General features: G+C 35.6%; 1 protein-coding gene across 1 annotated transcript; it reads left to right on the top strand.

Annotated features, from left to right (window-relative positions):
* The first annotated feature begins 506 nt into the window (after positions 1–506).
* gad1a (glutamate decarboxylase 1a) lies at positions 507–12,999 on the top strand. The gene is made up of 17 exons (XM_027164174.2): positions 507–876; positions 1,579–1,752; positions 3,033–3,092; positions 5,110–5,253; positions 5,446–5,688; positions 5,880–5,970; positions 7,319–7,431; positions 7,614–7,729; positions 8,512–8,591; positions 8,696–8,750; positions 9,129–9,245; positions 9,793–9,857; positions 10,749–10,827; positions 11,164–11,313; positions 11,529–11,636; positions 11,823–11,912; positions 12,099–12,999. The coding sequence occupies exons 2-17, from the start codon at positions 1,665–1,667 to the stop codon at positions 12,270–12,272; spliced, it is 1,773 nt and encodes a 590-aa protein (XP_027019975.2). The 5' UTR covers positions 507–876; positions 1,579–1,664; the 3' UTR covers positions 12,273–12,999.
* The last annotated feature ends 6,092 nt before the right edge of the window (positions 13,000–19,091 follow it).

The raw sequence follows: 19,091 nt of genomic DNA, 5'->3' as shown, positions 1-19,091 counted from the left end.
AACCACACACAAAAACCTAAAAAAAAAAAAAAACGTATAGTATGAGTCCACACGCCAATTGTCCAAATTTTGTCTATTCAGTATAATCGACAAGTTATTCATTTATTTATTTTATTAATTTTTAGTTTATGAAACCAAATGTTTACCGCCACCGTGTGAATTTTCTTCAAAATATTTTCTTTGTGTTTTCTTACATTTTATTCCCATAAATACCATATTATACTAACATAAGGAAAATTGTTTCCATGTTTATATTTTAGGTTACACATTGGCATGCATACTACAGAATTGTATCCTAATTATTGTGAATAATCTGCTCCACTGATAAAATGTCTGATATGTCAGAATAGTGCATGATGAGTCTAAATCTAAAATCTTTTCGTTTGCCTTATGGGTGCATTTGCCCTAGGTTTTTTATTATTATTTCTTTTTTTTATCAAGGTCAGGATTTTGCCAAACCCCTCCTCTCCCTCCCTCTCCTTAAAGTGCGTGAGCGCGACTTCCAAAATCTTACGTGACTTGTACCACCATTCGCGGTAACAAGTCTTCCGGGCAAGTCCTAAAAGTAGCTCGGATGCGTCCTGTGAGGTATTTTAATATTTTTCACTTGTGATGTGGACCGCTTTGCCTGACATGCTCTACACCAGGAGGTAACAGTGTGACTCACGCTTGCACGGGAACGAATAAAACGGTGGAGCCGCTCGGCGAATATCAGCAAATCACACGTGTCCTCTTCAAAGGTCACCGCGGATGGAATTTAGGCTGCCGTTATTTGCTCCAATCTTTGCTCGGAGTGTATGCACACCTGTCCTGACCTGGCTCTGTTGTGATCGTGGATATTTTGCTGTTTCCCAGTAACTGGATTTGCTTTATAAGGTAACTTTAAATGTTTTTATTGTTTTGTAAATGACCAACTTGAAAGCAATGCTCTAACAGGTGCCTTATCTATTGCAATATATTATGCTGGGACAATGTGGATATTCCTGGTATCCTTTAATTTTGTAAATCAGTGATCATTATAGGGGTTTATTGAAAGGGTGTAGCCTGCAAAATTTAGCAATGCGTTTCATTTTACAAGACTACATATTTTATCAAAATCTGGTTTTCAATAATATTCCATTTATTATGTTTCCTTGAATCGTTTCTCATGGCTTCGCGGTCTGTATGCTGTATTAATATATTTTATTAACCAGTAACCACTTGTGCTTTTGCAGTCAAATGTAGTATTTATAAATAGATATTATGACACAGTCAGTCTGTGTCACAAAAGGATTTAATTTGAGTCATTTGTGTAATAATCTTTTGCCTGTTATAATATATATATAATTTATTATATTATATATAATTTATTAATTTTTTTACTGTAATAAGACTGATTGTCGAATAGCCTGTAAGTTCCTCCCATACCTTTTCTTCTCAACGCATCCTGTAGTCTGGATATATTGAGTTAAATGTTGCTTTATAAATTTTGCTGCAGTCTGGTAAGCTTAAACTGCTACCCATTTCCTTAATCTTAAAATACCGTACAAATATGCAGTGCACACCTGAAGCTAAACTTTCGCTCTGCCCTCCTCTCAGCGAATGTGACTGTTGAGCTGAGGTGAAATAAGAGCCGTGACAGCGCGCTTTGGTCCTTGGTCTTCAGCCCCCGTCTCGGTAGAGCGATGGCGGCGCCGACGGCTCCTTCCTCCTCCTCCTCCTGCGGCGGCGAGCCCAACCCCAGCACGACAAATTTACGGCCACCTGCGTCAAGTAGGTGCATCGTCCACATAAAACGCTACTGCACCTCGGCTATTTGCTTTGTGGCTGCCGTCATTAATCTTGTCCTGGGGAGGGGATATGCAGGGGAGGGGTGATGATGAGGGTGAAATGGCACCGATTGGTCACCACCTCAGGTGCAGCAAATCACGCACTCACTGTCAGAATTAAAAGCACAACACTGGGGGCGATTAAAAAAGACAGACACCCCCCAGAACCCCCGATCTTTATCCATTATTAGTAGAACATCCTTCAGTATTATTATTATTATTATTATTATTATTATTATTATTATTATTATTATTATTGTTGTTGTTGTTGTTGTTGTTGTTGTTGTTGTTGTTGTTATTTACCTTACATCTCAGCCTTCTTCATCTGTCTGAAATTGAAAAATGTCGCTGGCTTTAGCAGTGTGTAGCCTAATTAAGTGAAGAGCAGCTCTAATTGTAGGGACACTAAATTGGTTGTAATGGCTGACTGCTCTCTGCAGCTTTGTCGCTGTGTGCTTGTGGGGGGGGGAGGAGCGTTTCCAATTTCTAGAGGAACAATGTACTCCTTACAAATGACCTACATTAGCACTGTTCTATATTTTTTTTATTTTTGTGGCTTTGTATGTTTGGTTCATTTTTAAATGCAATTTAAAAAATATTTTTTTAACTGTTACAAATTAAACAATATACTCTTACATTTATAATTCTATTTCCATTTTATCTACATTTTATCTCATTTCGGGTTTTTTTTCAGATATTTTGATTCCAGGATTTTGATTTAGTCAAAATCCTTCTTCTTCTTCTTCTTCTTCTTCTTCTTCTTATTATTATTATTATTATTATTATTATTATTATTATTATTATTATTATTATTATTATTTGTTGTTGTTGTTGTAGTTGTTATTGTTGTTTTTGTCTCAACGCATCATGTAGTCACTGCTCATGATTTTCTTTGCAAGCTTCGAGACAACAACGCATACACACGTGTCTATAGAAGTTAATGTGGATTGAAAGAAATTTTCTGTGTTCTCAGAAGATAGAACAATTTGCTGAGAAACCTGCGGCTCTGCCGCCTGGATAACTGAGATAATGGTTTGGTAAAATGAGCATTTCAGCCTGCGGTTTTCTCTAAATAACTAAGGGTGTTTCTGAGTGGGGGGGTTTCACACGGTTTCACTTCATTGAAAGTGTTTTAGAGAAACACGGCGACTCCGCTGACCTGCATTTAAAAAGAGGATAATTGTATTTAGTTAATGCATTTGTTCTCTTCCTCCCTCTTTATAGGCTATGACTGGAGTGGGGTTGCACACGGATGTACGAGAAAGCTCGGGATGAAGATATGTGGTGAGTTCAGGCTCTTTGCAATTCTTTTGAAAATATAGGTAACAGCTCAAATGTGCATGTACGGGGAAGTGGAAAACAAGCCTGCAGGGCTAGAATAGTTTGTCAAGTTTTGCCCTGAGACAGCATATTGCTATTGATAGTGGTCACTAGTGCTGTTGTACAGTGTCCATACAGACAGATCTGAAGCCAAGTTTAAATGGGATATGCCCCGATGTTTTATTAAAATGAGATTCCTACAGCTAATACTGAAAAACAAACTGCACATTAAAAAAAACCCGAGTTGTTATTTGTGGGAATCTGAAACGGGCAGTAACATGTGTCACATACAGTATGTAGTTGACATGGGGTTACTGACCATGGGCTGGGCTGGTCCTTTAGCGCCCCCAGCTGGTTGTGTTACACACGAGTACTGGCATGGCTTTGGGCAGCTAATTAACATTAAAACAGGGCTTTGAATCTTACTTTGAGCAAATAGGAGGAAAAGTAAATTCTATATATTTATTTCCGTTTGTGAAATAACAAGTGCTTGAATACAGAGTATACACACCACAAAATAATAATCAAACTAATATTTCTTCTGCATGTACATTTATCCAGACAGAATGATTAGCTTGAACATTCAGATAGCTTTAGATAATAAATGAAGCCGACTCAGGGATATTCTAGATTAAATAACACTTAGGGGATCATAAACTGCGATAAATTCCCAGTTCCCTGGAGAAATTCTCCTTAGTAAAATAGTAATCTGTTAAACAGCCCGCTGACTGCTATGCTGCGTGTCTGGCATGTGTTTTGGTGCGATAACGCGGTGCTGCTTTGTATAAGGCTGCGGTGTTATTGTGAGATTATTGTGAGATTATTATGAGATTAGCGCAGCATCAGATAAAATTTCTTTGCCGGGAAAAATGGCCGGAAGGATAAAAGGTCCGCTAAAACTCTTTAAAATTAATCATGGTTTAAAAAAATCCATTTAATTTTTCTTTATGAACATATTATTTGTTAAATTGTTTAGAGGTTTAACAAATAATATGTTTTATTTTTTTGTGTTTATTTTTGCGAGATAAATGTAAAGCAGTAAGACAAAATAAAAACCAACCAAAAAACCCTTTATTGTATTTGACAATAGCACACGATACACCGTCTCAATATAAAAGCTACTGAATTTTACCTCTAACCTTTCCTTGTAGCAGGGTTAGTACCAGTATCATTTACATCTTTAATATGTTCCACCTGGAAATGTGGATGTATTGTACATGTAAACTATAATTGGGTATAATTACATATACACCTTATAAGATAAATACTAAAGGTACAAAAGATGTACACTTCATGGTACCACCCCAGAGACATGGAATGATACAGATTATTACCCGTTTTTTTGTTTTTTTTTTGAGACTGTATTATTTTCATTTTCGTTTTGTTTTTCTTAATTTAAGGAAAAACGAAGCAAGATTTTTAGAGTTGTACCATGATTTCATTCAGAATAAAAAATGTTTTTATTAAAAATTTTAAATTTTTCCTGTTTAATATTTAATTATTTAGTACTATTACTACAACTAATAATAATAATAATAATAATAATAATAATAATAATAATAATAATAATAATAATAATGCAACAATCATCATCAGCATTATCATAATTTCTTCCTTTAGATATTGTGATTTTGGGTTTGTGGAAAAGCTATTTTGAGATAACACGGATCACTGAGGCAGAATCCAGCATGCATCATTAGCTGGGTGCTCAGTAAGTGAGTAGTCGGTGGAGTGTGTGATGGGTTTGGTGTCTCTCTGATCGGCTCCTGGGGATTTAGAGGCGCTCTAAACGGAGCCCATTTGTTTTTGCTTGACTGATGTCATGGGGGCGAACCTCCCCCTGATTATGGCTCCATCATAAATCCTTATGCAGTGGGATTGAAAGGGGAATCCTCCATGCTCCACACAGCTGTAAAGCATATCGAAGTCTTAGCTCATACAAGTCGAGCATTACGATCCTCTTCTTTTTGTAACAATTCAGGATTTTTGCAGAAGAACAACAATATTGATGAAAAGAGTCGGATTGTGGCTTCTCTGAATGAACAGGCATCACCACAGAAGCACGGTTTACAGGATTCACACTTCAGGCGTACTGAGACAGACTTCTCCAACCTGTATGCCAGGGGTGAGAGAGTTCACCTGCTTTTCTACAGGTTTTTTTTTTTTTTTTAAACTTAATTAACAGAGAGAATATATGTAAACAATTATATTCTTGCACTTTATTTCTTTGTGTGTTGGTGCATTAAGTGTTTCTTTGGAGCCACCCTCTGTAGTCACACACAAACAGAAAAATACTATTACTGTTATAATCTTAAAGATTTACTGCCTGCCAAGAATGGTGAAGAGCCAACAATCCAGTTCCTTCTGGAAGTGGTGGAAATCCTCACAATCTATGTACGGAAGACATTTGACAGATCCACAAAAGTGCTGGACTTCCATCATCCACACCAGCTTCTGGAGGGCATTGAGGGCTTTAACTTGGAACTCTCAGATCAACCCGAGAGCCTGGAGCAGATCCTAGTAGACTGCAGAGACACACTGAAATATGGCGTCAGGACAGGTGGGACATGATATGACATTTAAACAGATGTAAAATTGTATGATGTATCATTTATTAGAATAATGACCTAAATATAAGCCACTTACATAATATAACTTTAACGATGATTGCACAGCATTATTTTAATTCCACCATATTCACGGTGGAGCAGTAAACTCATTTGTTCTGGTTGTTGTTTTTTTCCCTGTCAGGTCATCCCAGGTTTTTCAACCAGCTGTCTACAGGGCTGGATATCATTGGCTTGGTTGGGGAATGGCTCACCTCAACCGCAAACACTAACATGTGAGTTCTCAGTTTTCTAACAAATCTCTGCTCTTATATCACTTACATTTTAATAGAAACATTATCTAACAGAAACAAGTACATATTAGTCATTTTGAAAGAAAGTACCTTCATACTTTTTTAATTTATATATATATACACACACACACACACACACACACACACACACACACACACACACACACACACACACACACACACACACACACACACACACACACAACATTGTATTAGTAGCCCATAAACACTAATATTCACAAAAAAACTATGACCATAGTTAATAGTTAAACAAATATATACAAACAGTGAAATAAACAAGCTTTATACATTGCCTGTAGACAGAAGTGCCCAGAAGGTAAATTTCTTGTTTTGTAAAGGCTAATTTATGTCTAAGTATTCGTAAATATTATATGCTTTACAAACAAACACAATGTAAAATGCATAACATTGCAGTCAGATAGTCATTATAATGACTGGATGGGTAATCTCAAATTTTAGACACCATGAGATTATGAAGATAAATCACAACTGCCTTCAAATACAGATTTAAATAAGATTTACATAGATTCCCATTCACTATATATTTTCAGTTTAAAGAAATCTAAGTTGTCCTGCTAAATGGATGCTGCTGCCCTATACAATGTTTCAAAGTAATTCATGCTAGTTTTCAGTTGCAGGCAACATAGGAATAAAATAGCATAGGGTGAACACACCAGTTCAGGATGACCTTTAGAGGTCAGAGATTCTATTATGTCTCTTTATGGCATATGCCCTAACCATTTAGAGGTCAATAAAACATACATTTGTGATTTATTTGATATCTCCAGCAATGCAATGACTAAACCCTGTTACCTTCAGAGTCTAAAAAAATACTTTACAAGATCCATAATGACTTGTCAATTATAAGAATCAGAGACCAGTTCTTGAGAAAGGTGTAGATTTGGTGCAAACTCTGGTCATCCTAATGGACTGCTTGAGACCAGAACGCATTCATCGTCTCTTGTGAACTTTTACTACATGATTAATTAGTGATTGTTCAATAATTCGTTGTAATTACTTCAGATGATTATTGACCCTCATTATTGTGGAAAAGACACTCTGCTGGGAGCATACGTAACACAGCTACAGTATATGATAGTTTATAGTTATGTGATTTATCACATGTTTATTTGATTAAATAATGGTTTAATTATTTTAACAAGGTACAGTTACATTATTATCTCAATTTATCACCAGTCTCCTTAACAAAGTTAGCAAGAAATACAAGGTAAAGCACTTAAAGGGTTAAGAATTTTGCTTCATCCAAGAACAGAGCTTTATCCACTGACCTGCTACACTTTATCCACAGGTTCACATATGAAATTGCTCCAGTATTTGTGTTGATGGAACAGCTGACTCTTAAAAAAATGAGGGAAATTGTCGGCTGGCCAAACGGAGAAGGAGATGGAATATTCTCACCAGGTTGTTTTCCTGCTTATGTCACAATAACTGAAATAGTAAACACTGCCATCATTATGCCTGTGAGATAAAACAATATACAAATGGTTTGGTTTACTGATCAAATTACAAGTAAAGCTCAGTAATTACTGGAATGTTATCCTTTCAATGCCAATTGTTCTGTTTATTGACCTTTTCTTTGACAGGAGGAGCAATCTCCAACATGTACAGTGTGATGATAGCTCGCTATAAACATTTCCCTGAGGTGAAAATTAAAGGAATGACCTCAGCCCCCAGGCTTGTGCTGTTCACATCTGAGCATGTATGTATCGTGTCTTACTGAAAAATTAATACTGAGATATTACTAGGCTGTAACCAGCAGTGCAGATTTAATGAATATATGGGTTTTATATAGCATTATTTAAACGGTAGATCTTTTCTCCAGAAGTCAATTAGACTGTAAATCTCCTATCCCCTTCTGCAGGCAGGTAAAATTCTATAAAACATTAGTGCTTATTTAATGATAAAATTTGTGTTTTGCAGTTTTAAGAGTATTTCTGTTTTCTTTCTTATTCTAAGTTTATATTTAAACCATCACCAAATTGATTCATTATGTGTATTGTTTATTGATTTATTCGTAGACACACAAAAATGTCTCTTAAATAAAATAATCAGTAAAAAAGTTTTTTTTATGTTACCTAATTGATCCCTAATTACTAAGCTCATCAGTCATAATTTTTCTTATATGTAATTTTTGCCATTTAAAGAATACCCTGCATTTTCTTCTATCATACTGTCTGTGTATGATTACAAAGAGCAATCATTTCAGCAGAGAGGGAGCGAAAACCTGTTTATTCTCTTTGAAGTCTAATGGCAATTGCTAAATTGTTAAATCTTAACTTATATATAAGTTAAGCTTCAAAGCTGCATTATTCATCTATTAAATAACCATAATCTCTATCTGTAGCTTATGTGTGCTTTCCACGTAGGAATTATTGTTCATGGCAAGCACACCTAAACTACAGATAGAGATTAGTTGCTAAAAGAAAATGCTACAGAATCTTTCAGAATGTCATATCCCATGTTTTCATATCCCATTTACAGAGTCATTACTCCATAAAGAAAGCCAGTGCAGTTCTTGGCTTTGGGACAGAGAACCTGATTCTGCTGAGTACAGATGAAAGGTAAGAAAAAATCTCAGTCTGATCTGTGCTTCTGTCCATTCCTGGCATGTACTGTATGTGTATGCAGATGTATGCGTGTGGCTGTCTGTGTTCTTCTTTATCAGAGGTAGAGTCATTCCTGCTGATTTGGAGGCCAAGGTTGTTGATGCTAAACGCAAAGTGAGTCTTTGCAAATATCATGGTACTTAATTACACATGGCCTAATATAAGAAATCTTAACATACAGTAGGTTACCAGGTAACTTAATTTATAAGACTTTCTGATAGATATGCAAGAAAACTATTTATTGTCATAGTTTAATAAAAGGACAATTCAGAGCACTCATCTCATTATAATATCTGATGAAAAAGGATAAAACTGAATACCTTAGAATATTATTTAAACAACAGGGTGATATCAACTTGTCTCTGTAGGACATGCTAAATCTGAGTGAAATTAGCGTAAGTAATGTTTTAGGCTCTGGTGCCTTTATCTCCTTCAGTCAGTGAGAGTAGTCTATTGAGAGTGATAGCTCATCTGTCTTTGTGCTATTTTCAGGGCTATGTTCCATTTTTTGTGAGTGCCACAGCCGGTACTACAGTTTACGGTGCTTTCGACCCCATCAACGAGATTGCAGATATCTGTGAGAAATATAACATGTGGCTCCATGTGGATGTAAGTGCAACAATGGTCGTGTGAGTGTCATTAATCCCATTTTATATTAAGTGACTCTAGAACTTGTGCAATTACTTGTCCTAATAATGTCAATGTTACTGATAAAATTTACTGATACACTATATGTAAATACACATATGTATCAACATCAGTTCAGACATGATTTTACATTTGATAACTTTTATATTCTTCCTGTCACATATTTATTGCATATTCTAACTGACTAATATTAAAGTGGAATGTGACAGTAAGAATATATTACTTACTCAGGTAGTGTAGACTTATTAAAAGGGTATAAATTTACACTATAAAATCAGTGGCCGCTTCCTGTCAAAGTTGGTACAATCAAAATTAGAAAAAAAAAACCTGTCAATACATATTTATCTGAGAAAAAACAATTTTTTTGTAGTCCATCTGTAGCACTTGCCTGTATAGTTATATTAAGAGACACTTAATATACAGTGACACTGTGTCATTGTGATGTTTTTGAGTCAACGGTGAAAACATTGATTATTGATCAGCTCAGACCTTTCATGCCTGTCCACAGGGAGCATGGGGAGGTGGGCTGCTGATGTCCAGAAAGCACAGACACAAACTTAATGGCATTGAGAGGTACTCTTTACATTTTACATTTTATCTTACATCCATCCATCAATACATACATACATACATACATACGTACAGACATACATACAGACATACATACATACGTACAGACATACATACAGACATACATACGTACATACATACGTACAGACATACATACAGACATACATACGTACACAGACATATGCACATACAGACTTACATGCACATATTAATTTAACGTCTGAGAGGTAACAAATTAAAGAAAAAAAAAACATCACACGTCTTAGTAAAGTTATGAGCTTGGACATGGGTTTACTGATTCTCAAAAGGGATGAACATCATTTTCCCCCCAAAATATTGTGTCAATAATGTTTGATGATGGTGGGTGTGAACGTTGCCTAAAAGAGTGAAAATTCTCTAACCTGAACCCTAGACACTCAAGTGAGTTGGGATATGGTAACATATCTTATTTGCAGTGGGTGTGAATGCAGGTTTTCTTTCCAGCAGGAGCCACACCTCATTCCATTTATTTAATTAGTTGATCTTGACTTTCAAAACACAGATTTTTGACTTCTACATGGTTGGAATGAAAACCCATACTGGCCCTTTCTGGATAAGGTTGTACCCGTCTGCTTTATAATCATTAAACTATTCAGTGAGCCCTGATGCCCTGTGGATAGAGTCACATATGTTCTGGATGAAACCACTGTCATCAAGATAAAAATGTTTTATCGTAAGATAAAGGTGATCAGTCAGCATAACCTTTTGTATTGATTTTCAGTTATCTAAGTAGACAGGTGGACCCAAAACCTGCAGCAAAATGCCCCCACAATACAATAAAGCTACATTTCCCTTTAGTTTGTCATTTGTATACATATTGAACTATGTTCTCAGTCTGCTGTGTTACTTTTAAAGGGCAAATTCTGTCACATGGAATCCGCACAAGATGATGGGCGTTCCACTACAGTGCTCTGCCATTCTGGTCAGAGAGAAGGTGAGACAGAGTATTTAGAGAAATGGGGGGTGGGGGGATGGGGTGGTGGGGACTGGTGGGGTGATGCAGGGACGACGAGACAAAAACAGTCAGAGAGATAGTACTTAAAAACAATAAAAGAAGGAGACTGAGTTTGGAACTGAAAAAAGAGATAAACAGGACAAAAGGGTAGAAGAACCAGTAAAGGGGCTGTGCTCACTGAAGTGTATCATTAACCACTCTCCTCACCTCTCCTCTCCCTTCTCTCTTCCTCTCTCTCTGCATTGACATTTCATTATGTGAATGTCTGGATGTCTGGTGAATGTCTCACAACGTGTGTGTCTGTATGTGTTCCAGGGACTTCTTCAGGGTTGCAACTCAATGTGTGCTGGCTATCTTTTCCAACCTGATAAACAATATGATGTCTCCTATGATACTGGAGACAAGGCCATACAGTGTGGCCGGCATGTGGACATCTTCAAATTCTGGCTCATGTGGAAGGCAAAGGTTTGCACACATTTACATGAATGAATAACAAAAAAATTTATTTGTACTGATAAAATGTGTCCTATTAAATTTATTTATACTAGTTGAGGAAAATTCTATAAACATTAAGTTTATTTTACTATATTATATGAATATTAGTATTGTGATTAAAAATGATTACAAACAGTATGAAGAGAAATATATGTATCTTATTAGAAGATCATTTCTTGAAACAGGGTACCATTGGATTCGAAAAGCACATAGACCAGTGTCTGGATCTTTCTGAGTATCTCTATACAAAGATCGAAAACAGAGAAGGCTATGAGATGGTGTTCCAAGGACAGGTGTGTGAAGAATATTTCTAAAAAATTTCTGCTTTCATTTAATACCATTCATATAAATCTGTTTCAGAAAGGGAATATAATAGAAAACTGTAATAACCGTGACAGATTTACTATAGCACAGAGCTATAGTTTTTCACCATTTTGTACTAGCAAGTTATTTTTTGGGTTGCTTTTTCGTTCCCTCAGCCTCAGCATACTAATGTGTGCTTCTGGTATATTCCACCGAGTCTGCGTGGCATGCCGGATGATGAGCAAAGGAGGCAGAGACTCCATAAGGTAACATCTGCTACAACCATTTCAAAATTGAAAAGTTTCCTTATTTCTAATAATTTAGGTTTATGGCATAGAAGAGATCATGACATCAAAAAACGCACAACAATATGCCAGTAAGTCATGTAATTAACATGACAGCTAATGTTATGTGAATGCTGTGATTGAAAAACTTTTTTCCCTTAAAACTAGGTGGCTCCTAAAATCAAGGCAATGATGATGGAGTGTGGCTCAACAATGGTGGGCTACCAGCCTCAGGGTGACAAGGTAAACTTCTTCAGGATGGTCATTTCCAATCCTGCTGCTACTAGGTCAGATATCGACTTCCTGATCGATGAGATTGAAAGACTGGGCCTGGATTTATAAAAATGTGCAATGATAATTGTCAGTATTTATTGAACAGTATGCACAAAACCCAAATAATTTCACAACGCATTAGATTGATTGTAACCCTGTACCACAACTTTCAGTTTTACAGTCTTTCCTTCGCTCAAATTATATGAAGTAATCCAGCTTGGGATCATGGGTCAATATGTGGGTCATATGATTTTCTTGATAACCTTATGAAGGTCACATTTTCATAAAACAGCAGAAACAATGCCAACGATGATCCATAATGCTGACAGTGTTTTAGGCTTAACATAGTATTAACACTGAATTAAGAGTTTCTGGAATGTTTCATGATGGAGCTGTCAGGTGATATGAAGGCTTGTGATGTGAGGGTATAGCTACTGTAATATACTGGAAGATAACAGCATCTGAAAATCATGAAAATCTTAATTCAGTGGCATGTCCTTATTCAAGGTGATCCTCACATGACCTCTTCATTCTCTCCTCATGCTATCAGTTATGTAAAATATATTTAATGATGTTATATAATCAACTACTGCACATTCATTTCAGATTGCGCTGCAACAATATATATTATAAGAAGAATTCAAGTAATCAAAGTCAAATAATTGTTGGTTCTTAGTGTTGTCAATGTGACTGAATTTCACTGCATATTGTAGCTAATATGAAGAATAACTGGAAAATAATGCATCTATTACTATCATAATAGGCACACACACACACATTATATATATATGTATATATATATATATATATATATATATATATATATATATATATGAGAGACTACTTGGATCTAAAGTATTTTATGTAGAATGTGTATATTATAGTTATATGGCCTTTGTGACTAATGTATTACATTACATAGTTTTACATTACACTGTTTAATAGTGATTAACAATTTAAAATAGATTTATTTTCTAAAGATTTTTATTTGTATGGAGAAACTGTGAAAAATGTTGTTTTGTCCATTTGTGGAGTACCTTAATTTATCTTTGAGAGGAGTTTGAGTGTTTTAAAAATGTTTTAGAGCTTTCAATGTATTCATTGACCAAAGACATAAAGGAAGTGATATTTATATATCAAATCACTTTTATCTGTACTACACAGTGACCTAGGATAATGATCAGTGTGTCACAAAGATAACATAAGCACATGCAGTGTAACTTTAGTGCAATCAGTGTGGTGTAGCTGTGATTGTTACAATACTTATTGTTATAAGTACATAATGAATGTTCGGAGTAAATTGTCTAGTTATAGTCAAGTGAAGCCAGTATCAGTAAAAAACAAAACAAAACAGTGAGTTCTAGCTAAAATTGCTGGTACTTAGTAAAAGAAGCACAACAGAGTTTTATCCCTTAAAATACAAGTGTTATGTATTTTATTAGTATTTAGAGATTTCTACTGACATCTTAGTAAGCACAAGTAAATGTGTCCAGTTATAGATTAAGCCAATTTTAAGCATTAGTGTTGATTATACATTTTTATTTTTTCGGAGACTGGAAAAAATGTGTGTCCAGAAATTTAAGCATGAAGGATTCATAACTAGAAGGAGGCTTACTTTCCTTGGTCCTGGGCATTTATTGTAAGCATTAGGAGATATTATGTATTTAACGGTCAGTGTTTTTGCAGACAAAATGCTGGTTAAAAAGTCAGGCACCTTAAGAGTCACACTTGTGTTGAAAATTATGTTTAAAAACTGCAAATAAAACAGCTGAAATCAAACCATCGCTCCTTGTTTTATTGTAATTAAAGAAGTTGTTTGACCCAAAATGTTGCTAATTATAATCTATTTAGGCTCAGATATGTGCTGCTAACAGTAATATAAAATATTAATTTTGGATATGTTAAAAAAACTTATACATGAGTTAAATCCCAAAATCGGTAGATCAGAAAAATATCTAGATTAGTATTCTTAAGTACATGTCAATATGAAGACACTGAGTGCAATTTATTTTTTTTTTGGTACGAGTTGTCATTTCTATTTTCTCCTGGAGTACTAGAGGATTCTGATCAGGTTACATTTCTGTTATAAACATGGTCGACCATGAGGAACAAAAAAACAATCTGCATGGAAATCGTACATTTGAACAGACAAAGAGCTTTGCCCACATCTTCATCAATCATTAGCCATCACAAACCATGGATTTTCAATGGAACACATTTAACATGGATCACCTCTAAAGCAAGCCATGAATTCATATGAGGCTTGAATCAATTTCACCTAAAGTACAAAATGGACCATTAGTTAACCTAAAACATCAAATCAAGGCATATTGCTTCACATCTTTGTCAGCTTTGTCTTTTGAGTGGAAACAGCTTTCGTTTTGCTTTGCGACAAGGACTATAACCCGCTTACAATCTAAAAGGCCATCTTTTTTTTTTTCTCTCTCCCAAAACTCCAGCTTCACTCTCTTCTGTCTCAACGGTCTTCCCCATATCTCAAATTAATAGCCCAGAGAAGGAGTTTTACAGGGCAATCATTCTGGCACAGAGCTTTCTTAGGCTCTTCAGTAGAATGAAGCTCTGTTCATTATTCACTCTTTTAAAGACATTGATCATAAGACATCAGACCTTGTTCTCTTAGACTTGCCACATCAGCATATCAAAAGGCAATTTCAGTAGATCTTTTAGCAATAGATCTTGTAATTATATTGTATATAATATATAATACAATATGAAATATGCCAACATTTGAAAAGATTAATAAATGTACAAGGTTAGTCAGTCTACACTTTCCATATATTATGACTATTTAAAAATTTTAGCTGCCATTTTTTGTTAAAACTAGTAAGAACACTATGATGCTTCAAGAGTGGGATTTATGGGTTTAGAGTCTTGCCACGATTTAGCAATCTCGACATCACCGTTACTGAATTTAACCAGTTTAAATTAACAAGTGTGATCCATGGACAAAATCTACCTGTCAAACTATTTATCTATATACATAATGGCATGGGATAAAACTGATTCTGGTTAAACATTCAACATTTGGTGCCAACGTATTAAACGTCAGAACCTTAGACCAACTAATTGTTACCAAATAATACGATCTTGTGTGTAAATGATACCTGGTACAAACTTCAGTTTCAAAGTATTGAACTACTGAGCACAAATTTGTGTAACACATCAATATTCCACAAAAAGTTAATAGAGTATTAAGTATTAAGGTGTTTCCTCTTAAATTTATTTTATGTCAGTATAAAAATTAGAAAATTATCATTTACATGAATATCGTTATATAGTCCATCTTTCTTAGCAGTTGACTTATACAGTTATTAATGGTTGAACTTGCATAGACATGTAATGCAGGACTTCTATTTGCATAAGAAACTAACTCTTGCTTTTTTAATGTAGACTAAAGCTGTTTGTCTACCAAGTAACGGGCTACATCTAGGTAATATTTAGTGGAGATAACATTATTGAAGTATAATTAAATTGACGTGTAGATACGGAGTTAATTGGGAGCCAGGTGTCTTGGGACTTGGGAGGTAATAGCAACATAATGAAAATGGAGAGAGTGCAATGAGAACTGAATAATCTGTTCCAGCCTTTAGTACCATGGTTACAGCGCATCAGGACACAGACACTGACCAGACACATACAGCTATGCTTGATGGACTACATCTCTAACTCACAGAATGCTTTTTATATAAGGTCAATTACAGACATGGGATATAAAATATCACATCATATATAATAATATTATTTGAATAAAGCTTGTATATTTATCAGACTCGAGCATAAATCTACAGTAAAATCCAGTGAGTGTATTCATATATTCCTCTTTTATATTAGCTTGGAGAGTCATTGCCAAGTCGTTTGAAATGACTGAGTAAGTTCAGTTAGTTCTTTATAAAACTCACTGACACAAAGCCAAAAGAAATCACACTTAATTCCCATTAGCTGCACACTGCATTAGCAGAGCCTCAAATTCTCCATCAATTTTAATTACAAGCATTATTAAACTCAGCTCGGCTCTGCCATGCTCCTGTCTCTGTTAGCAGGTCTGCTCTTTTTAAATCTGTGGATAAGATGGGTAACAAAACACTAAACACCTGCTGTATAAATTTATATTTCATATTTGGGTGTTCCCAATAGTATCTTTTTCCAACAGTTTATAAATGATGTATTTTTTACAGGGAACAGATTATTTCTTTATTGAATTTATTTTGAAGGCTGCATTCATTTATTCATCTTCATTCTGCAGTCAGCTTTAGTGTGTTATTCTGGTCGGGGTTGTGATGGATCCAGAACCGTATCTGAAGAACAGCTGGTCAGAAGCAGAACTACACTCTGAATGGGACAGAAGTCCATCACAATGGATAAACACCACACACATTTGCAATCATTCACTCGTGGGAAATTTAGACTCACCCATTGCAGGAAACACACACTGGCATGGAGATCAGGCAAAATCTTAACTACACGAATGATCCAGGAGCTGTGAGCATTTTCCATCAATAAATATGATATATACAATGTAAGTGGACTCTCCTTTGTCCTCATCTCTGACAGAAGTAGGTAAAATAAAGTGTGATACTTGTCATTTTGTCACAACCTTTTCTTTTGAGGTCTAATCCAAGCTGCTTCTTAAATATTTTTCTCTGTCCCACATTGTTCTTCTGCCATCACTCCAGCTCCCTCCAGTGGTCACAGCTCAGTGTCTCATTACTGGTCTGCTCATGCTCAATCGCTGTATTTTTCTTAGTTGGAGAACGCTGTCGAAAGCAGCCGGTGCGACGGTCCCTGAAGGCCTGATGCAGACTGATGTGTTCTGTCCCCTGGGACTGCCTGCTGCATTAGGCCTGTGATAAACACTGACAGTCCTTTTATGCATGACTCCTTTAATGAAATGCTGATGGCGATATTGATGAAAAGAGCCTGGATTGGTGCCAGAGTATGTACTATTGTTTCTCTTCTGTGCTCACATACACGAACACAAAATGATCTACTGCACCAGTCAATAAAATCTGCCTATTTGGATGCATTACTTCAGAAGTACTGGAGCCTAAGTACTAACTTGCTGCTTGTTGTGTTTCACAATTATTCATCTTTACTACCTCTACCTCTGTTTAGGATAAAATGAATAATAAAAGTGGTAGACCTCAGAAATGTACAACTTCCATAGTTATTGATTCTGTGCACAGAAGCACTTTAGTGTAAAAAGATTTATTGGGCTTCAAGTGCAATGTGTTTCATCCCTGTCAGCTGAATTTCTAATAGGTGTCTTGTTAAAGCTAAAATATTGGTGGTTAACGTCCTTGTGAGACAAGTCTTTAAGCACTTAGCAAGAGAACAGCCACTGTTCCAAAGTCTGCATACTGCATCACATGGGAACACTGACCATGTGATCACTCACAGGACAAGATAATACACTGTACAAAATGTAAAGAACATTCACTGAGTACTGAATGACTTCTCACATAATCGGTTATTAGTTTTTTTTTATAATGCAATGCAGAAAACGTGTTTACCATTTCTTGCAAAATTATACGTCACTTTACAGTGACACTGAGATCATCATAAATACAAAAAAGACCAAATGTGCAAAAGAAACAAGCACAATAAAAGATCTGTGAACACCAAGCAGAGTCTTCTCTAAACCACGTGCCATTTAAAGCAGACAACATTCAGTCTGTGCCAGAATTACTGGCACTGTACAGATGGGCAGAAAAAGTTAATGTTAAGTAAATCAAGTTAGTGTGTATGTATATGTATGTATGTGTGTGTATATGTATATATATATATATATATATATATATATATATATATATATATATATACACACACACACACACACACACACACACACACACACACACACACACATACAACATTCTGTACTAAACATAACGGTGATCCTGAATTACATGATGTCCTATGTTCTCTGTTGCAGAATCTCTTATTTCCTGTTCATCACAACCAACAGGTATTAATTGATGTTTAGGTCAAAGAACTGACTGGGATGACCATGTCAAGAGATTTTGTGGTTGTTGAACCATGTGTGTGGCTTGGAGTGTACTGAATAGTTTAGATTATTGTCCTGTCTGAGGCTACCTGACCTTCATTTATAATTTCCTGGTACTTCATGGAATCTTGTGATGTGAAGTGTCTAAAGGGATCCAAAGGTTCCAAAGAGATCTTGGTCTTTTCTGTATTACATTCTGCTATTTCACTCCAACACTCCTTTAGTGATCGTTATGAAAAACTCAGTTTTTTTCGTCTCATCTTGACATAGATTTTTGCTCTAGTCAATGTTGCAGTATGTTCAGAGAATTTCTAGCACTACATTGTAGCTAGATGGAAGAAAATGCTTTTGTCTCGGCACACCTTCCAAATAGTTTGGTGACACTGAGGTGCCGCTTAACTGTACATTCAGAGACTTGATGACCCTAAAATGTTGTTGCCATCTGCAAATACAAAACTGCAATCCATGGAGGAGTTTTTGCCTCTCTAACCATCCTACTCACCATCTGCTCATTACAAGTATGGCTGCATTTTTCAGTCAACAGTTTCATTTGTATATTCTATACTGTTCCCCATGTTGAATGTCTAATGGCATTAAGCTTGCTACCGCATTTATATCTCAGTGTAACAGGAAGGAATAGATGACCACTAAAGAGTCCCAAAACACTCTTACGGCTAAAAACTCTTATAGAAGAGAGACGTACCCATTTTTTTTTTCTGTTATGACCTGCTATCTCCCATCTAAAGATTATAACATTTAACTCCATTTGATACACACTGGTCAATCCACTGTACATACAAAAAATATAGGATGTTTTCTCTAGTCTGTGTGTTTAAAATGGCATCAGGTTCAGCAAGAAAATT

This window comes from Tachysurus fulvidraco, chromosome 6 (genome assembly GCF_022655615.1).
Source record: "Tachysurus fulvidraco isolate hzauxx_2018 chromosome 6, HZAU_PFXX_2.0, whole genome shotgun sequence".
NCBI lineage: Eukaryota > Metazoa > Chordata > Actinopteri > Siluriformes > Bagridae > Tachysurus > Tachysurus fulvidraco.
Note: the sequence above shows the minus strand (reverse complement) of the source record. Positions and strands in the feature narration are given on the sequence as shown.